The 21,793-nt window shown below is 49.8% G+C and overlaps 1 protein-coding gene across 1 annotated transcript in view; it reads left to right on the top strand.

The window, feature by feature from the left end:
* Positions 1–21,793, top strand: part of WNT9A (Wnt family member 9A) — a 63,172-nt gene that overhangs the window by 33,129 nt on the left and 8,250 nt on the right. The window contains exons 2-3 of the mRNA XM_030264122.4: positions 7,888–8,147; positions 13,137–13,399. Coding sequence (XP_030119982.1) covers positions 7,888–8,147; positions 13,137–13,399 — 523 coding nt within the window. The remainder of the gene's footprint in view (positions 1–7,887; positions 8,148–13,136; positions 13,400–21,793) is intronic.

The raw sequence follows: 21,793 nt of genomic DNA, 5'->3' as shown, positions 1-21,793 counted from the left end.
GCTGTGCTCAGCTGGGGCTGGGCTCTGTCTCCAGGAACTGACAGAACCAGAGCACACAGCCTCGAGCTGCACCAAGGGAAGTTTAGGTTGGATATCAGGAAAAAGTTTTTACAGAAAGGTGATAAAGTTCTGGAATGGCTGCCCAGGGAGGTGGTGGAGTCCCCATCCCTGGGTGTGTTTAACAAAGCCTGGATGTGGCACTGGGTGCCAGGGTTGAGTTGAGGTGTTGGGCTGGGTTGGACTCGATGTTGACGGTCTCCTCCAACCTGGTCATTCTGGGAATTCTGTGGATTCTGTGTGTGTAGCAGCCTCTGTGAAGGGGCTGTGCCTCCTGTAGAAGCTGCAACTGAGATTTGGGCACTGCTGGCTAAGGAGGAAGTGACATTTGAGAGGTTGTCACCTAAAGAAATCTGTGGCCAGGCTATTGAGAGGAAGATAAGGATCAAAACAGCCATTGGGGTGTAATTTTGGTGGGAATTGCTGAGCTCTTTGCTGGAGTTTCCAATTGCTTTGTTTTGTGGTCTCCCACAGCAAGGCCCAATTGTTCAGGGACAATGACAGGGAGAGGTGAGCCCAGGGCAGAGCTGGTTGGGAATGGTCCTGAGGGAAGAGAACTGGCACGGCGAGAGGGATGGTGGAACTTGCAAAGATGAGGATTCCAAAAACACTTTCCCTCCTGTCTATTGTAAATGCAGGCGAACCCAATGGGAAGAAATGACGATGTCTGACTCAATTCAGAAGGCTGAATTATTTCTTTATTATAACTATGCTAAAACACATTAATATGCTATATAAAAGGAGGATACTAAAACTACATACTACTTTCTCTGACTCTAACACAACTCGTGACCCTCTCTGAGAGTCCAGCCCCAGGTGGGATGGATTGGATTGGATTGGATTGGATTGGATTGGATTGGATTGGATTGGATTGGATTGGATTGGCCATCAGGCTCAAACAATCCTCACCAGAATCCAACCAAGGATTCACCCCAGGGAAACAATTCTCCAAAAAAAATTCCACATAGCAAAAACAAGGAGCAGAAATAGAAATTGTTTTCTATTTCATTTCTTTCTGTGCACCTCTATGAAAAATCCTGAGAGGGAGAGAAATGTGCTTGCCACACCTGTCACCTTCTTTGACCCTCAAAATGTCACAACATCCTGTCAGGGGATCACTGGGAAAATTACACCGGGAAAGGGATGAGGTAGAAGTGGAGAAATCTGACAGAACAATCTTTGTGAGCACTTGCTGAGATTTCATTTTGGAAGCCTGAGGTTTGGAGAATCCACAGCCTTATTTTCCTGTAATATAAGGAGATCTGGGTTATTTAAGAGTTCATGTAGGCATTTTAAACTGTAAACATTTAAAAACCCAAACAAGACAGTGCAGAATGAGGTGGTTGAGCCTTCCATGTCCAGCTCTTCTTCTAAATATAAAATCCTCATCACTCACCCTGAAATTCAGATTTTTTTTCCTTGGACTTTTGGGTTTTTATACTTCAAATATTCAATAGTATTAGTGGGAAGAGGAGTGTCATAAATCAATTTAGGAAAGATGCATGGTATGAGAATGTGATGATGGGAGAGAGAGAGAGCAACTGGGTGTGCAAAATTAAATAATATAAGCCTGGTGTCCAGCATAACTGAGGCTCCTTGAGCTGTGCAATCATTAATTTAGGTGTTGTAGTGAAGGACTCGTGGTCAAGTTGTCAATTTTCCAGAAGCTTTTTTAATTATTAAAGGAAAAGTGGCGGAAAGAGATGAAAAAGGGCTGGAAGTGTGGCAATTCCACAGGAGAACATTCACGTGGAAAGTGGAACCAGAATTAATTCAGTCATTGTACAGATGGACCAAAGAGGAATTTCCTAATCCAGGAGGAAGGGAATAGGAATGCAGTATTTTAGTAGCTCTGTCATTCCAGATGGGAATAGCAGAGGGAGCAGCACACCTTGGATCCCATCTCCAGTGGCACTTGCAAAGGAAACTCTGGAGCACCTCAAAAATGAGGGTGCACTCACAGCTCTGTGTAGGTGCCTTAAATCTGCCTCGTCCTGCTCAAGTCCTCATCAGGAAAGTCCCCACTTAAACGAGGGAACATCCAGGGGCACTGATGGAAGTGTGAGCTGATGAGGCCATAAAAACTCTTGACCCCTGAGCTGAGTGGGAAGCAGGATCTGTCTCGAATTGCCTCTTGGAAGGGCAATAATTCCATGATGTCACAGATAAAACTTGGCCCGTGTAGTGGCCAGGGCTCTGCTTGGGATCTCTCCCAAATCCTTGGGTGATTGAACTCCAGGAAAAAAATGTAATTAGCAATGTTTGAGATGAAGTTCACAACCAAGGAAGTGACACCAGCAGAGCGAGTGCAAACCAGATGGGTCTTGCTTTTTGCATCAATTAATGATAAACCTTCTGATCTCCTGCCTTCAGACTGGTGGAACTGGAGTGGGAACAGCAGAAATGATGCTGCAAAGGTTCCTCTCAGCGTGGTGGGTGTGGCACAGGGCAGCCAGGTCCTTCCTGAGGTGTGGATGTTGCACTCGTAGCAGAAATTGGGCAAGATTAGGTCAAAAAACACAGAATATACTGAGTTGGAAGGGACCCAGGGGGTGCAAAATTCTGAAGCAGAAATGCAAAGTCCTGAATTCTATGAACAGTCTCTTGACTCTGGAGTTGGAAGGGACCACGAGGTACGAAATTCTGAAGCAGAAATGCAAAATCCTGAATTCTATGAACAGTCACTTGACACTGGAGGTTGATGGTGCTCTCAGAGTTAACTTCAGAGAGGTAAAGCTTCCTGGGTTGTGTGCAATGAGCTGTTTGCTCTCTCTCCAGGTTCCTGGTGGACACACACAGAACCCTTTGGAATCTTGGAATCTACCTTAAAACAGGTTGGCTTAGAAGGAACCTGAAAGATCATCCACTTTCAACCTTTTTCCACTTAGAGGTGTCCACTCCATTTCCCACTCAGCCCCTTCTTGGAGCAAAATAACACAATCACAGGGTTCTGGCTGGCAGTTCAATTGTAACAGGGTGTGTAAAATCAAAAAATAACCACACACACCAACAGCCTGAAACATTTCCTTGGAAAGAACAGCTTGGCCTTTGTGAGGAGCTGAGAAAGCGTCCGACTGACACCGTTGCCTCACAGGACCTCGCTCAGCCGAGGTTGCATAAAAGGGCTTTATGGGATTAGAAGGGTTCCATGCAGCAGCGTGTCAGGTGGGGCAGCTCTCCCTGGCTCTGCCTGTGCTTTGTTATTGATGCCACGCTCTGGAAAGTGCCACCTCACCCCTGTTCCCAGGGCCTCTGGAATGTGCCTGCGGAGCTGAGGGCCCCCGGAGGGAAAATGCGCGTGTGGCTTCTGCTCTTCACCTGGCAGAGCTTCTCAGAGTTAACTGGGAGCATCATCAACCTCCAGAGTCAAGAGATTGTTCATAGAACTTAGGACTTTGCATTTCTGCTTCAGAATTTTGCACCCCCTGGGTCCCTTCCAACTCAGGATATTCCGTGGTTTTTGACCTAATCTTGCCCAATTTCTGCTCCGAGTGCAACATCCACACCTCAGGAAGGACCTGGCTGCCCTGTGCCACACCCACCACTCTGAGAGGAACCTTTGCAGCATCATTTCTGCTGTTCCCACTCCAGTTCCACCAGTCTGAAGGCAGGAGATCAGAAGGTTTATCATTAATTGATGCAAAAAGCAAGACCCATCTGGTTTGCACTCACTCTGCTGGTGTCACTTCCTTGGTTGTGAACTTCACCTCAAACATTGCTAATTACATTTTTTTTCCTGGAGTTCAATCACCCAAGAATTTGGGAGAGATCCCAAGCAGAGCTGTGGCCACTACACAGAGGCCAAGTTTTGTCTGTGACATCATGGAATTATTGGTGAGGGAAAACCCTTTCTCCCCCTCAATTTACTCCTTGTCTTCTGCCAGGGATGCTCCTGAGCAATAATCCAGGTCTGTTCATCGTGGTGTTACACGGGTTGTTCTTCCACCAGCTGTGGAAGAGTTGAGGCACTGTGAAACACCATGAGTCCTATTTCCTACCATCTGCTGGTCCCTGGGTCTTTATTTTGTGTGTGTTTAGGTGGCTTTTGTTGGAGATACATACATTTGCTATCAGCAAGTTTGGGAAGGCTGATCTGTGGGAAAGTGTAATTTGAAATATCCCAAAGCCAAGCACCTGATGGGGAAAGGTGGGAAGAGGGTGAAAATCACCAATTGCTCTGCAGAAGTCTTGGCTGTAGGATCAATTCCTGTGTCCCTCCTCACTCCAAGAGCCATCTGCTACAGGATCCCTGGAGCTTTTTCCCAGACTGTTTAGGTGAACAGTCCCTGCTCAGTTGGAAAGAAAAAACTGGGGAGGGGGAGCTTAGGAAATGCTTGGGTGCCTCCCTCCCTCTCCTTTGCCAGCTGAGGGACTCTTGTGCCAGCCATGAAAGTTGGCAGGAATGAATCTTTATAGAGTACCATGAAAGCCAGGAATGAACGCCCTGGAGATTTTGTTACAGATCTTTGCTCCAGTGAAGCTCAGACTGAGGCACCTTATTGTAAATGCAGGCAAACCCAATGGGAAGAAATGAGGATGTCTGACTCAATTCAGAAGGATGAATTATTTCTTTATTGTAATTATGCTAAAATACATTAATATACTATATAAAAGGAGGATACTAAAACTACATACTACTTTCTCTGACTCTGACACAACTCATGACCCTCTCTGAGAGTCCAGCCCCAGGTGGGTTAGATTGGATTGGATTGGATTGGATTGGATTGGATTGGATTGGATTGGATTGGATGGGATTGGATTGGATTGGGTTGGATTGGGTTGGGTTGGATTGGATTGGATTGGATTGGATTGGATTGGATTGGATTGGATTGGATTGGATTGGATTGGATTGGATTGGATTGGATTGGATTGGATTGGATTGGATTGGGTTGGGTTGGGTTGGATTGGATTGGATTGGATTGGGTTGGGTTGGATTGGATTGGATTGGATTGGATTGGATTGGATTGGATTGGATTGGATTGGATTGGATTGACCATCAGGCTCAAACAATCCTCACCAGAATCCAACCAAGCAATCACCCCAGGTAAACAATTCTCCAAACACATTCCACATGGGAAAAACAAGGAGCAGAAATAGAAATTGTTTTATCTTTCATTGCTCTCTGTGCACCTCTATGAAAAATCCTGAGAGTGAGAAAAATGTGCTTGCCACGGCACCTCTGTAGTGAATGAGCCTCCTGGGAGCTTTGCCCAACGAGGCACCAGGGCTGGGTGATGTCCCCCTCTCCTTGGGGAGCAGCTGGGAAAGATCAGAATGAAAGGGTTGAAATATGCTTCAAATAAACCTTGCTATTTGGCTGTTCAGATTTTTTTTTTTTAATTATTATTATTATTTTGAGGGGAGCAAAACTTGAGGGAGGATATTCTTCCATGTTTCCCACAAATCCCTCTGTGCTTTTAGCACTGCATGGTTTTTCTGGAGATATCAAGACCTTTGAATGTAACTGAAGGAGAACATTTTTCCTGACCATCTTTGTTCTAAACATCCCTCCTCAGCCATTTTTGCTCCCTCCCTGAGATATCTGATATTAAATCACCTCATCAGTGCCTCAGTAATGACTGGATCTGTACTGGATGTGCCTGGCTGGGACTCAGGTCAGGATTTTATGCCCATTGTGCACCAATGTTTGGGAGTTATAGCATTCTGAATCTCTGTGCTGCTGGAAGGATGCATCCCACTGATCAGAGAGAAATACTCACTAAAACCAGCAAATCACTGCTCCTGCAGGAGAGTTGGGGCTTTAAAGGGTTTCCAGGATCTCAGCAACGGGGCTGAGGGAGTGCTCCTTTCCCATTCCCGTTTTTCCCAGTGCTCCTGCAGCACTGGAGATGTCCGAGCCCCCAACCTTCCCCAGTGCAGGACTGCAAAATTCCAGCGTGTTCCCAGCGCTGGATTTCAGCCATTCTTCCTTTTTGGCTGGGGAATGTGTCTCCAGGTCCTGCGCGAGCCCGGAGAGCGATTCCCATTGACTGTGGGGACTGGCACCTGGCCGGAGCCGGGCAGAGCCAGGAGAGTGGGGTACAGCAGCCTGGCCAACAAAGCTCTCCTGAGCCCAGCAGATGTTCCTGCTGCCTCTCTGCTCCTGGGGACCATGCCAGCCTGGTCCTTTTCCAGCAGCTCGTCACTTGACACCGGGAACAGTCCGCTGGCATCTTCTGTTGCCCACTGTGGAGTCAAGGACCTTGTGCTGGGAGAAGGCAGGGGAGGGAGGGGATGAGGCAAAGGGACATGAATTTCTTTGGGTTATGTTTCTGGTTTTTTTAGGTTTTGAGCTTGTTCTGTCTTGTAAAAGCTTTGGCAGCATCTCCTGGAAGGTGTATCCTGCTCTCCGAGCTCGGGCTGTGGCTCGCTGGGTTTTATGTCAATCTCCTCTGCTGAGGGCAGGGTGGCTTTCTGTGCCTCCTCAGGGTGTCTCTTGGGCTTTGATGGGACAGATCATCCTCTGTCCCTTCCCAGGCTGGGTTCTGGCTCTGCTTGACATGCTAAAATAAAATTAAAATGATAAATGATAAAATGATTTTTTTGTTGGTGCCCAGGACAGTGGCAGTGGTGCTCGTGTATTTCTGCCGCTCCCCCAAGTTCACGCAGTGAGGCACCTGAATTGATTTCTTTCGACTTTGAGTTTTAAACACAGTCCTATGGTGGAGGTGGCCAAGGGTTTATGTCCAAACAAGCTCTGTGAGAGTTGGTAGGGAGCATAAATCCAAATATTTCCTCTTGCATTTTCCTGCTGCCACCTTGCACACGCACTGTGAGGAGCCTCTCTGTAAAATCAAGTCCACAGGGATGCTCAGCCAGGAGATCCCGATCCCCCCACTGACCCAGTTTCTATCACAGGTTGTATTTCATAGAATCCCAGAATGGTTTGAGTTGGATGGACCTTAAAGACCATCTAGATCCAAGCCCCTGCCCTGGGTGGGGATGCCACTCACTAGATCAGTTTGCTCAGTGTCCAGCCTGGCCCTGGACACTTCCCAGGGATGGTGCAACCACAGCCTCTCTAAGCAGCCTGTGCCAAGGCCTCGCCACCCTCACAGGGGAGAATTTCTGAGCTGGGGGTGCTCAGCCTGGAGAAAAGGAGACTCAGGGGTGACCTCAGCACTCCCCACAGCTTCTGAAAGGTGGCTGTGCTCAGCTGGGGCTGGGCTCTGTCTCCAGGAACTGACAGAACCAGAGCACACAGCCTCGAGCTGCACCTCTGGAAACGGTCTGCGAAAAAGCTCCAGGGATCCTGTAGCAGATGGCTCTTGGTGTGAGGAGGGACACAGGAATTGATCCTACAGCCAAGATTTCTGCAGAGCAATTGGTGATTTTCACCCTCTTCCCACCTTTCCCCCTCAGGTGTTTGGCTTTGGGATACTCCAAATTACACTTTCCCACAGATCAGCCTTCCCAAACTTGCTGATAGCAAATGTGTGTATCTCCAACAAAAGCCACCTAAACACGCACAAAATAAAGACCCAGGGACCAGCAGATGGTAGGAAATAGGACTCATGGTGTTTCACAGTGCCTCAACTCTTCCACAGCTGATGGAAAGGGAAATTCAGGTTGGATATCAGGAAAAAGTTTTTCACAGAAAGGTGATAAAGTTCTGGAATGGCTGCCCGGGGAGGTGGTGGAGTCCCCATCCCTGGGTGTGTTTAACAAAGCCTGGATGTGGCACTGGGTGCCAGGGCTGAGTTGAGGCGTTGGGGCTGGGTTGGACTCGATGATCTCGAAGGTCTCTTCCCACGTGGTCATTCCGGGAGTTCTTGCAGTAACTTTTTGTTTCTCCTGCCCTCACCGTGGTGTCCCTCTGTTTCTCGGCAGGCTGACGGGGAACGAACCCCTGACCATCCTCCCTCTGACCTCGGAAATGGAGGAGGCGGCCGTCAAGGCCCACTACAAGGTGTGTGACCGCCTGAAGCTGGAGAAGAAGCAGCGCCGGATGTGCCGGCGCGACCCCGGCGTGGCCGAGACCCTGATGGAGGCCATCAGCATGAGCGCCCTGGAGTGCCAGTACCAGTTCCGCTTCGAGCGCTGGAACTGCACCCTCGAGGGCCGCTACCGCGCCAGCCTCCTCAAGAGAGGTGAGATGGGGGTCCTCAAGGGAGGTGGGGCTGGGGGGGCTTCAAGGAAGGTGGGTCTGGGGGAGCTTCTCAAGAGAGATGAGTTTGGGGGGCTGCTCAAGGGAGATGGGTCTGGGGATGCCTCAAGAGAGGTGAGTCTGGGGGACCTCAAGAGAGGTGGGTCTATGGGGCTTCAAGGAAGGTGGGTCTGGGGGAGCTTCTCAAGAGAGGTGAGTCTGGGGGACCTCAAGGGAGGTGGGTCTGGGAGGGCCTCTCAAGGGACCTGAGTCTGGGGGTCTCAGGGTGCTCCTCAAGAGAGGTGAGCCTGGGAGATCTGGGGGCCTCCTCAAGAGAGGTGGGTCTGGGGGGCCTCAAGAGAAGTGGGGAGCTTCGCAAGTTTGGGGGGCTCCTCAAGAGAGGTGGGTCTTGGGGGTCTCAGGGGTCTCCTTAAGAGAGGTGAATCTGGGGGGCTCCTTGAGGGAGGTGAGTCTGGGGGACTCCTCAAGAGAGGTGAGTTTGAGGGGGCCTCAAGAGACGTGAGTCTGGGGGTCCTGGGGGGCTCCTCAAGAGAGGTGGGTCTGGGGGGTCTCCTCAAGCGAAGTGAGTTTGGGGGGCTCCTCAAGAGAAGTGGGTCTGGGGGCCTCAAGAGAGGTGAATCTGGGGGGTCTGGGGGGCTCAAGAGAGGTGAGTCTGGGGGGTCTGGGGGGCTCAAGAGAGGTGAGTCTGGGGGTCTTGTTGATCTCAAGACAGGTGGGTCTGGGGGGGTCTCAGGGGTCTCTGCACTCATCTCCTGCCACGCTGATCAATCCGGGCCACCCTTTGCTGGTGGTGCTTCCCGCAGGGTCCACCAAGAGCTCTGTGGAAGGCTGGAGCTCATCCCTGGAAGTGCAGGGCAGGCAAAGAATGTGCTAATGGGGGTGATTTATGGGCTTGCCCTGCCTGCTTCCCACTGCTGGCCCTGGCTGCTCTCCTTGGAGGCTGGAAGTGTTTGTGCAGGTCTCTGCACAGCCAGGAGCTGCATTTTCTCCTCATTTCTGCTGGAAATTGAGCTGCTGCTGGAGGAGACGCTTGGGAAGCTCTCAAAGCTGTCCCCTCATCCTTATTATTTTATTTATTTATTTCTCCTGTTTATGTCTCCTATTTATTATATATTTATGTGAGAAAGCAAGTTGAGAAAATGCCCTTTTTAAGGAAATAAGGCAAACCAGACCGTTCTGTGCTGTTCTCTTAGAGGGGGCAAGGGGAACTTTGTCATAGTACAGGGCAAGACACGCAAATGGCTGTGTGCTGTTACTGCCATGGCTGTGGACAGTGGGTAATTCCCACACCTCTTCCCAGCAGCTCAGGTGGAGATGGCCAGAAGTTAGGAGTTTTGGGGCAGAAGGGGATATTTTCAGTTCTTTTCTTTGTACCACCACATATAGTCCAGTTTCTTCCACCCTCCCAGTAAAATCCAGTTCTTATTTCCAGGCTGCAGCACCATTTTGCAGACAGCATTCGAGGGTCTCCAGGGCTTCCAGAAAGTCCCACACTCAGCAATGGGCCTGGACCTGGGAAAACCAGGGTGTGAAGTGTTTAAAGATAAGAGCAGAGGTTTGCAGGGCTAATTAGCGAGGAGGAGTAATTCAGAAGCACCAGGGCTTAACTAATGCACTGTCACTGACTGGTGGAAACAAGGAAAGTCCTTACGAAACTCAAGAGGTCCGGCCGGAGCTGCAAGACATTTAAAAATATCCCCGCATGCCGGAGGAGTCCCTGGATTAGTGGTGCCTTGGGGAAGCCAAGCACTTTCTCATGCTGACACCTGGAGGCCACAGCTCGTTCCTTCAGACCTGCCTGTCCCCTGGGCAGCCCGGAGTTAAAACCCCACGGGGAACCCCCCCATGGCAGCCCTTGTCAGGGACCTGTGTGATGAATGAGCGCTCTGAGGGCTGCCGGGCTCTGCTGCTGTCTCGTTCTGCCCTGCTTTATATCCCTGCAGCATCTCTGCCCTGCCCCGCTGCTGTAAATCCTTCAGGTGCTGTTCCCCAGCAGTAACACACTGCTCTGTAAATCTTCCTCCTCCTCCTCCTCCTCCTCTCCAGGAGCTGCTGGTTCCTGGTTCAGCATTGCAGCAAGTGGTACCCCAGGGGCAAAGGCTTGCATGTATCACCCACAAGGACACAGCTTGTTTCTTCTCCTCCAGGACTTTGCAGGGAGAAAGGAAAAAGAGGGGGAAAACCCATTTTTTTTTCACTTAAATATTTCTCCCTCTGTGGGGGAGAAACTTTTTTACAGTTTGGTCACCAGACCAGCCCTGGCTGCTGGTTTGCAACTTGGGCTGATGCAGCCCCGTTTCTTAAAATAACAGGGGATTGTTTAAGGGACTCGTTATCCTCTTTGGATACTCGTGCACAATTTTGGAAATGGCTGAAATTGGATAGCCAGGCCCGGCAGACTGTCAATGCACTGGGGCTTAGAATGCCTGCATTGATTTAAAGCTCATTATCTTGTTACAAAATATCTTGGTGCAATCAAATAGTGCGTGGTGGAGATGGCTTTAAAATCTGGCCAGAGCCAAATGTCACATGGAGCTAGTTGGGAGCTGCCTGTGGGTGAGATGATCCCCGTGCTGATGGGCACAGGGAATTTGGGAAGCTTTCAGGGGTGGAGAACGGGAGGAGTGGAGACAAAGCTGATGGAAAGGGAGAAGCTGGCAGATGAGCTGTTCCTCCTGGCTTTCTGTCAGGTCTGGAATGTGTTGTGGTCGCACGGCGCTGACTTTCTGCTGGGATTCCACAACCGCTCCGAATTCAGCGCTTTGAATCAGGAGGGATTTGAGCAGGGTGGAGATCTGGGCTGCCTAATTAATCAATTAAGGCTGGTGGCTGTGAGTTAAGGGTGCAAGGCCAGCTTGGGTAGGGCTTGGAGCGACCTGGGATAGTGGAAGGTGTCCCTGCCCAGGACAGGATGGATCTCAGGGTCCTTTCCAACCCAAACCGTGCCATGATTGCAGGCTCAGACCTCCAGGGCAGGGTTTGCACACCCCATCCCAATGAGGATTCTCTGTTTGGCACTGGTGCCTCTTCCTTCTGTGTAGCTGTGGCAGGAATTCTCCAGTCCATGAGCCCAGAGGCTTGGGAACATCTGTCTTTGGTAGTGGCATCCCTCTGACAGGCATGTGGGCAGTCTGACCTGGGATCTAACCTAGAAAAAACAAAGGATTTTAGTGAAAAAACATAGTTTACAAAGGATGAGAGATGCTTAGAAGGCATTTTCTACCCAGAGGAGTCATCTGGGTACCCATGAGTTTTTGTTGTGTGAATTAAGAATTCTCTCACCACTTCTGATGAAGTGTTTGCAGTGCTGAAGGTGTTTTTGGGCTGTCAGAGGACATGGTCTGACTTCAGAGAGAAAACAAAATCTGTTACTTTAACTCTCATCACTCTTTGTGGTGCCCTCAGTGAGTGTAGAGGTGAACCTTTTTTATTTTAGTGTTGTTTCTAGTGAGTAAAAGGTTCCTGTTTTCCTTTACCAGGTGAGCAGTAGAATGAGTGGATAGTTCCTACCACAATCTGGGAGGAAGTAGAACCTCAGAACCCTTGGGAGGACCAAGCCTCAGTCTCCTGGGCTGGATTTTCATCAGTCTTCCTGCTCCTGGGAGTGTTTTGGGAAGGCAGACTCTGGGAACGACCACATGAGTTTGCTTGGACTGTCATGAACCTTGCAAGGAACAGTTCCAAAAATGACCTGGCAGTGTCTCTGCATGTCCTTGGTTGACACACCAGCTCACAGATATATCCACTACTGTCACCATCCACTTGTGTTATTTTTGAGTGGGGGATTTCTTGAGTCTCATCCAAAGCTGTTCTGGAATTGCATCTCAAATATGCAGTCATTTACGGCTTCCATAGCTGGAGAATGGGCAGCTATAAATACTGCCATGTTTGCTTTTTATTTCTGGCTTTTATAATTTGGATTTAAACTGTGGGTCCCTCTGGGTGTCATTTGCCTGTTGGGGGCGGGGATGCTGTCACATCCCTGCAGGTGAGTGTGGAGGTGTAAAGAAAGGCTGTGCATGGGAGGTTTGAGGTGTACACTGGTTTCTTTTTGGGTCAGGTGCTCTGTTGGGTGACACATCTCCTGCTTCCCAGCCCTCAGGTGTCTTCTGTCAACAATTCTGACAGTCTGGAGTAGGACCCGGTGATTTGATTCAGGAGGAGAGGGAAGAATGAGGAGGATTGGAAGTCTGTGCTGGGTTCCTGCAGTTTGGTGTCCCCGTGGTAGCAGCAGTGGTACCTCCATGTCCTGTCCAACGCTTCATGGAGTCAAACAATGCTTTGGCTTTGTTAAAGCTCATCCAGTTCTACCCCGTGCCATGGGGAGGGACATATTCCATTAGACCAGGTTGCTCCAAGCCCTGTCCAGCCTGGTCTTGGACACTTCCAGGGATGGGGCAACTCTTGCTCAACTCTTTCCATTTTCAGGCAGAGGCTGTGAGTGACACAGAGTGACAGCCACCGAGCTGGCCAGATTCCATTTGCATTCCTGAATCCTAGCTTGTGCCACCTCTGTCCCTCATTCCTTGCCCTCCCCTGTGCCCTCTTCACCATCAGTGATGCAAGGAGAGCTTGCCATGCTTTGAGGGTGTCAGGAGCACGGACCAGGCTTTTCCCAGTGGTGCCCAGCAGTGCCACAGGAGGAACAGGCAGGAAATGCTGCCCAGGAAATTCTACCTGAACTCGGGGAACAACTTCTTTCTTGGGCAGTGACTGAGCACTGGTGTGGAGTCTCCCTCACTGGGGATATTCCAGAGCAGTCTGGATGTAATCCTGAGCCCTGTGCTCTGGGATGGCCCTGCTGGAGCAGGGAGGTGCCACCAGCTGCCCCACTGTGGTCCCTCCCAACCTTACCACTCTATCACTCCGTGACACAACTCGCGCTCTTCTCCCAGTAGGTTTTACCTCCATTTCCCGTGTTTTTTTCCTTTCTTTAAGCTGCAATTAGAGCCTCTCCCTCCCGTCCCTGCAGGTTTTAAGGAGACAGCTTTCCTGTACGCCATCTCCTCGGCGGGGCTGACCCACGCCATGGCCAAGGCGTGCAGCGCGGGGCGCATGGAGCGCTGCACCTGCGACGAGGCCCCCGACCTGGAGAACAGGGAGGCCTGGCAGTGGGGAGGCTGCGGGGACAACCTCAAGTACAGCAACAAGTTCGTCAAGGAGTTCCTGGGGAGGAAGCCCAACAAGGACCTGCGAGCCAGGGTGGACTTCCACAACAACCTGGTGGGCATGAAGGTGCGTTGAAGGCGCCGCAGGGTGGAGGGGGTCACGTTGCTGTGGGGGTTTTGGGGGGAATAACGCTGTTTTTGGGTGTGGAATAGGAGTGTTGGATGTGAAATGGATGGAGTGATGCTCCTTCTGGAGGGGATGAATCTTGGGTTGTGGGACTCACTGTGCAAAAGCATTGGTGAGAGACCAGAGGGAAAGAAATGGGACTGGCCAGGTCTAGGAAATACAAGGTGGAGACAAAGATTGCTGGTTTCCCACAGGGAGGAGAGGGTTTCACACCACAAAAGGATGGAAAGGCTTACATGAGGTAGGACACAGAGGAAGGGTTTTATGCTGCCACAACACCTCCTTGAGGGACGCTTCTCTTGCAGCAGTTCAGTAGAACATGGACAGTGTAGCAGCATCTTCTTGGCCAGGTGTCTTTAACACTGGCTGGAAGCAGGGTGGGCAGATTAATTTCTGGCTGACTTCAGATCTAACTGGCAAGGAACCAGGGTGGAGAGATTAATTTCTGGCTGACCTCAGACCTTACAGTCCCTTCAGTTTTGTCTTCTGGCAGAAACCTTCTGTGTCACCTGGAGCAGGAGATGGTGCTTGGTTGTAGAGTCCCTTTTTCCTTTTCCCATCTTTATCCTCTCTTCCTGCTCTTTACACCTCCTCTGAGGCTGCCTAGGGGCCTCCCTGCAGGACTGCCAGAATTCAGGAAGCATTTGGACAATGCTCTGGGGCACATGGTGTGATTTTTGGGTTTGTCCCATGCAGGGCCAGGATTTGAACTCGATGATTCCTGTGGGTCCCTTCCAGCTCAGCATTTTCTGTGTCAGATGTAAAGGACAAAGTGTCTGCAAGTGCTGGGTCATCCCAGCAAGGGGAAAAGGAAGAGGCTTTCCACCTTCTCCCATAATATGCTTGGCTGTACCTAGCCTAGAGTTGCTCCAACATGAAAATCCCTCAGATTGGCCAGCACAGGTGCTTAGGATCAGTGTTTCATTGCACCAACCTCCAAGGGGGACATACTGCAAGGCCAGAAATAGCCCTCGAGCCTTGTTATTGTCTGTGTGATTGGATGCAGGCTTGGGGCTGGGATGGGGGACCTGGGTCTCCAGTTTCCCAGGCAAATGCAGCCCAGCCAGTTGTGCATTCTAGGAATGGCCACCCCAGCTCAGTTGTTGCTGTGTCTATGTATAAAATGTCATTCCTCGTGACGGAATTGGGGCATCGGGGAATGCCACCAGCCAGGGCTGGCCAGCAAAGTGTCTCCCCCTCTCCCCACTACCAGATGCTCCTAGACAGCGCTGAGATCAGGATTAGAAATATCCTGGATTTAGCTGGTGTCTGGTTTTGGCTGACAGCTTTCCTGCTCTGGATTAAAGGGCTCAGTGTCTCTGAACTCCAGTGGCAGCTCTCTGACGTGTGAAACAGGCTTTGCAGGATGATGGAACTTGTCTCAACCATTGTGTTGGTTGCCCTGTCCCATCTTTTGGAGCTGAGCATGTAGCAGATGGGATGGCAGTGGAGAAGGTGGCCCATGGAGCTGTGATTCCATGCTGGATGTTTCTGTGAGATGTCCTGGCTCTCCTCTCATTCCAGAGCCACACAATACAGTCTCATCAAAACCTCCAAGGATGTGACTTTAGCTGCCATTGGCAAGTCGTTGTAGCTCCAGGAATGTCCACCAACAGTGGCAGGGCTAAAAAACCTCCCAGATGGGTTTGGCCCAATTCTCAGTGTTCCCAATTCCAGGAGCTGCAGTCAGGATGTCCACATGGCTGAGGCCACTCTTGGATTTAGGATTTGTGTCCTTAATTATCATCTGTGCTCTACATTGCATAACTTTGAGCTAAACAAACTCCAAGGATGAGCTGGAGAGGTTGAACCTTCCCTTCTGTGTCCTGATCCTTGCGAGCTGGCTCCCAGGGGAAGATGCAGGACTCTCCAGCATCCTCTGCCTCCGCTTCCCTTGGCACAGTCGGCCTCTGGCCACTGGCAGTGGTTTCACAGTGTGGTATCTGCAGCTAAACAGCTGAGTAACAGTTGTGACGGTTGTCCGGACACCCAGAGCCCTCCTGGCAATCCAAGTCACAGACCTCTGCTGCAGGTCAGTGATCCAGTGTTCCTATTTTCGTCCACCCACAACGTGTCTGTCGAGTTGGGATGGCTGTCTGACAGCTTTCCTTTGCCCGTTTGCAGCAGCAGTTGAAACGATTTCTGTGTTTGTGCTGCTGGATGTAATAATTCATTGTGCCATGGCGTGGTTGAAAGCCAAGCCAAGCAGCCCACCAAGCTCACAGCACCACCATGGAGCCAGGCAGGGAGGGAGGGAATGCTGAGGAGGAAGCTTTCAGGAGGGTGGTGGTAGAAGATCAGGAGGACACACATCTGTATGGTTGGGATTTGTGGCCCTAAACCCCTGGCACAATTCGGTGTCACTAAGATGATGATCAGAGATGAGGACCCAGGCTGGCTTTGCCACTACAAAGTCAAAACTTGCAGTGCTTGCTTCAGATTCAAGAATACTGAAACCAGTTTGACCCTCTTGATGTGGTGGACGGGGTTTTTTTGGCACTGCTTGCTCTCAGGTGTGGATGAATATCAGGTTTGATCCCTGTTCTTCCTCCTGTTCCCACTGCAAGTGCAGGGACGAGAGGATGGAGGCTGAGAACACTACTGCATTCCTTGCCGAGTTTATGGATATTTTCCTTGAGGAAGGTAGTGAGTTAAAGATGATTCTCAGCATGTTTTCCATGTCTCAAAGAAGCTGCTCACCAGCCAGCTCCTGTCATAAAGACTTCATCAAGACTTTGCCACTATCGAGTAGGGTTTGCTCACTTTGGACTAACCTAGGATGGTTATTGGAACAATAACTCATCTGGATTTGATTTGGGGTGGATCAAAGGCAGTGTAGGAGCTCAGACAGCCTTGATTTGTGCCATTTTGGAGCTGGAGTTCTTGCAGTGTGTGGATGTGTGTGTTCGCTGAGGGAGTGGAGAAGTCTCTACGAATGATACAGCACAAGCTTGGTGGTCTCTCACTGATTCTTTACGTGTCATTTTTCCCATCTAATTACTCCCAACCATGGCAAAACATACAAATAGTCCCTTGAGACTCAGCAAAAAAAGGACCTGTGCTGGACTGAGTAATTTGGCAAGCAACTCTCTCCCCTCCTGGTCACCACACCAGTTTCTCCATGGTGTCACCCCAGCAAACAATCCCTGCATTTCTGCGAGGGTGACATGATCCTATCCCGCCTAGTTTTAGTGTCTCTTGGTAGACGTTCTCATTTAACTATGATTTTACTTCTGCTTTTTACAACCTTGATGGGCTGCCTGTAATTTTGCTGCCACCAGTGAAATAATCACTGAACATGTTGTGCCCGTGGTGGCTCACCAAGTTATATGATATGACCTCAGTGGTTAATGAAAGGGTGAGCTTGTCTAGTGTGAGGATGAGGTAATTAGACCAGGACTTCTCCAGCCTTCTCTTTATTGAAAAGCAGGAGCTCTGAATAGACCACTTATTAAAAAAGCAATTTCCCTTCCTTTGCCAGATCTACTCTCCCTCATTCAGCCATTCTTTCCGAGGGGTCTTGGGTGGAGAGGGTGGCTTGGGGGGAGATGTGTGTGTGGAGGGGATGGGGGAGAAGTCAACTGTATTAAAGCTCTGTTGCCAGCCATGAAGTTTCTGAGTCATATTAAATGAAGCCCAGGCAGCCTTGCTAAAGCCCTCATCTTCTCTCTGTCCTCCCCCCTTTTCCCCCTTGTACACACAAGTGCAGCCCTCTTTTGTAACCCATTAATGAAAAGGCGGAATATTAGAGCACTCAATTAGTTCCACTGGGCTTGAGTAAGTGATGTTTTAATTAAATTTGCCCAGTTTCTCAGCCAAGTATCATTAAACATGACTTTCCAGCTCCCTCTCTGGAGCGTTGCTAAGTTTCTTAATCCCAGGAGTGCTGACCTCTTCCAGAGGTATGTCTGGTCAAGCATGTCTTACAGATCCAAGGGGCACAATTAAAAGGGGCTGCTGTTACCCTAGGAAAAAAAATTATCATGTTCTCATTGCCTTTTTCCTTCATCCTTCCAGAAGGAGGGACACAAACCTTTGCCTGAAGTCTGTGTATAACCAGAGTTGTCTTGAGAGCCAAGTGTTTAATACAAAATTATGGGGAGGTAGAGATGGAGAAGAAGAAAAGATCTCTCTTTCCTGCTTTGAAACGGGTTTCTTTCGTGAAGCTTCATTCATCTTTTTTTTGCACAAGTTGCTTTGGTCTGTGCAGAGCAAGTGTTTCTGAAGGATCACAAAATCCGGGAATGGCTTGGGTTGGAAGGGACCTTAAAGGTCGCCTTGTCCCAGCCCCCTGTCATGGTCCTTGTCACCCTTGTAGGCTTCAGGTCCAGACCCATCCTGAGACAGCTACACCTGAAACCATCTGGGATGCTCTGGAGAGGATAGTGGGAGGTGCCTGGACTTCCCCTTGCTGTTGACTTGCTTATTTTGGAATTCCATCTGAGGAATGGCTTTTCCCCCCAGGCAGTGCTGGCAGGGATCTCTCCGGAGGGCTGGAGATGCACTCTCCATATCAGGGAGATGTTTGCCCAGCTATCATCTGTCTGAGGAACTTCATGAGCTATCACATAACACGTTATCAGAGCATGCCACCCTCTTCATTTCTGGAGCTCTGTTGGGCAGAGGGGGGAAATTGAGACCCAGAAAGATTAAGTGACTCACTAAAGGTCACACACAGGCGGAGGGAGGCACAACTCTCCTGTTGCAGAGACAGTGTTTACAAGCACTGACCATCCAGTCTCACACAGTTCCTGCTCGTTAACACAGTTCCAGTCCAACTCCAGGCTTTGCTGCACCCTCGTGATGTATAATTATTGCTATTTTGGAGCTTAATCCACTTGGTGCACGCAAAAAAAGCCCAAAAGCATCCTTTTTGGCAGTTTTTTAGGGATGTGCTTGCAGTGAGAAATGGGACATCACATGTTTACCAAGATACAAATCAAACCCAGCAAATAACAGCCTGAGAAGAGCTCTTAATGTACAGATCAGTTTTCAGGGCCACCACTGGTATTAATTGCTGCAGGTTATGACAGGTAGGAATGCCCAGCCGTGCTCTCTGGATTTTTCTCTCCTTTCAGGCTGAGAATGGCTCAGCCAAAGCCTTTCTTAGGCCTGGAAATCAATACTCTGGAAAAAAATTGCTTGCTGTGTCCCATAAGTGATTGCAGTTGGTTGTTTATGTGGAGCTTTTTTAGCATGGGAAGCATGCTAGGAATACTGAGCATGGGGAAAATACTTCTGAAGTTCTCAGTTTTAAGTAGGGTTATGTTGTTCCATGCTTAAATGTTTGTGTTTTAATACCTATGTCACTAAAATATGAATGTTCCTATTTTTTAAAGAGGGGAGGGTGGTGGGAGGGGGGAAAACTGTTCTGAAAAAGCAGGTTGAGAACAGGCTGAAAACAAGAGTTTTTAACAAGGTGGAAGAAAAAAGAAAGGACAACTTCTAACAATCTGTGAAACTTTTATAGTTCAGCCAGTGGCATTGGCCAGTGTGAAGGGACAAGTCTGGTCCACTGGCTGTGTGTGGGGACCGTGGCTGCTGTCCAAACAAACATTAATACTTGAGCTGAGAGAATGACTAAGCCTATTTAAATTGAAGAGGGCTCCATAGACGGGGGACGGAGGGGATCGGATTTGTGGGGAAGCATCCCAAAGCCCTTCCCAAAGCCAGGCAAGGCTTTTCCCTGGATGGAGCTGCCTGCCAGGAGGGTTTGCTGCCTCCTCTGCCCCAAACCATAGCGAATGGTTTGAAGCCTTGGAGCCGCAGCCCAGCCATGACGACAGCGGAGCAATAAGCGAGGAATTCCCACGGCCGGGTGTCCGCCCTGGGCTGCTGCTGCCCAGACAAGAGTTGTCTGAAAAAAAAAAAAAAAAACCACTGCCAGAGCCCCGTGACCCAGCTGGGAATGAATGGGAATCCTGTCCTCGGCGTTTCAGCTAAAACACTGAGAAATTGTGTGTTGCAGCATGTCTGAGACTGATCATGACGGGGGCACTTAGTCTGAGCTTCGCGGCGCACCATTGTTGGGAGGAAGGATTACATGTTGCATAGCAATGCTCTGCTGTGATCCCTTTTCCCCATGTAAAGCCACTTGGGAAGGCAGTCCAGCAGCGCTATCTGGTTTCCTCCAAGCAGGAAAGCCCCAGGAAAAATGGTTCTGTCTTGCTTTGTGTTTTCCTAGTTCTGCGTTTTGTCAGTATTGGGTGTTCTCACGGCAAGGTCAGTGGGAATTTGTGTTCCTAAGTCAAGCTAAATAGAACAAAAATCTTTATTTTCCTCCTAAACCATTCTGTCTGAGACTACCAGACCAGGTGGTTGTTCAGAGGAGAGTGGGAGGACAGAATTCTCATGCATGATGCCATCCCTGACCCACCACTCGTCTTTGTTTGGCTTTGTTTTCATGGCAGGACCTCTCTACAGCACACAATACAAAAAGAAAGCTCCTTGTTGCTGTTACTCCTGGGTTACTACAACGCTGCTGCTGTGTGGTAGCTGTGGAGTTGGGGCCATGGGGAGCATGAAATATTTTGTGCCTTGGATCGAAGCTGAGCCATTCTGCTTCACATCTGTGACAAAGGTGCAGGTGGCCACATCCTTGGTGTGGATGAGGTGATTATTCCGTGGTGTGTTCAGAACAGGTTCAGGTCTGTATAGGATGGAAGCAGATCAGGCTCTGAACTGTGATGAGCCTTGAAAAGAAAGCCGGAGCTACTACAGCTCTTGAAATATGATTTTATATGGTAAAACCTTATTCTTCCTCATCTAACCAAGAGATTTTTGAGAATAAAAACTATGTTTTTCTATCCTGGAAGCCCCTCCAGGTTTGAAAGCCTGATCCAGACATTTGTCCCAGGATCCAGCCAGCAAAGCTTTCTCCAAGCAACCTGCTGACTTGGATCAGTCTTGCTCTGCTTCCTGAAGAAATGAGGTGGATTTAAGTGTCTCTGACAGGAGCTTGCAACAAGAGGAGGAAAGGTCGTTGTGGAAGCTGGGGAGCGGGACGGGAACCAGAAGGGGTTTGCCAAGACTCATTTTGGCTCGTGGGTGGTTGGGGCCCGGAGGCAGCAGTTCCCCATCATGCAGCGCCTCGAGGAGCTGCAGCGTGACTGACAGCAGCAGGGGAGGCTGCCTGGGCAAGGAATTTTTCTAGGATTTGCACTCTTGCTGCCTCGTAACATTCTTGAGCCCTTTCCGGTCCTTCCAGGAGAAGGTTTACGGGGCGGTTGGGATGCACCGCGCTTGCACGGCTGCCATAGGAAAATCCACACACTGGATTTCATGAACTGGTGCATTCATGGGGATAGGGACAATGGAAACCTTTAATGCTTTCGTCCACCAGAGCTGTCCTAGCCACTGCTTAACAAGGAGCTAGAAGCATGTTAGGAAAATCCAGACTGGGGTTCATGTGGAACTTTCTTTGAGCCCAGATGAGGAGAATAGAATTAATCTACCTACATGCACTTATTAGTACCCCTTGAGAGACCTTTATGCTGCTGCAGGGACAGCTGGTGTGAGGAGACTGTTTGAAAGCACCTCAGTTAGTGCTTGGTGGAGATATTTAGACACCTGAGTCTGGCCCAGACGGTGGGATTCTGCTCACAGGATCCCCTGAAGGGAGGTGCCTCTGTGTGGGCTGGGTCCCCAGGCTCCTGTTGGTGATGGAGATGTGCTCAGCTGTCAGTGGGAGCCTGGAGAGCTGTTCAGTGGAGCAGGTGTTTGCCTCACTGCAGGGTCCTCTCCTGCTTTGGCTGCCCTGACTGCGATGAGAGTTCTGAGGTGTTTCTCCAGTTGAGGTGTTTAAACTCAAGTGTTTGCCTCGGTGAGGTCAACCCTGGCTGGCTGATGTGATTCAAGTGCCTAAACCTACATGCTTACACCTGACTGAAGGTCTTGTGCCATCAGCCAGCTGCCAATCCATCAGGATCAGGTTTTCCAACACGTGTTGGGCTGTATCCACCAGCCTTGGCTGTAGTGCTCCTGCAACGTCAACACTCCCACAGAGCCTCGGTGAGGTGGCTCCTGACAAGAACAGCCCCAACTCCAGGTTCCCTTCCTGAGTTTCATGACCCTGTCTTGTTCAATCAGTTCCAAGTCCAGGAGCACGACTACAAGCTGAGCCAGTTCCCGTTGGTTTCTTGCTTTCCCAACTCCTGTGCAACGTGGGTTGTCTCCTTTTCCAGGTGGAGCAGATGCAAATGCGCTGGGGGAGGAGGAAAGGTTGAGGAAAGCCTGAACTGATGAATGACTGCAGTGTGCAGCCCTTTCCCAAGTATCCCAGCAATTTCTGCCCAGTTTGCTGATGGCGTGGGCGTGAAATCAGGTGGAGGAGCT

This window comes from Taeniopygia guttata, chromosome 2, assembly GCF_048771995.1.
Source record: "Taeniopygia guttata chromosome 2, bTaeGut7.mat, whole genome shotgun sequence".
Taxonomy (NCBI): domain Eukaryota; kingdom Metazoa; phylum Chordata; class Aves; order Passeriformes; family Estrildidae; genus Taeniopygia; species Taeniopygia guttata.
Note: the sequence above shows the minus strand (reverse complement) of the source record. Positions and strands in the feature narration are given on the sequence as shown.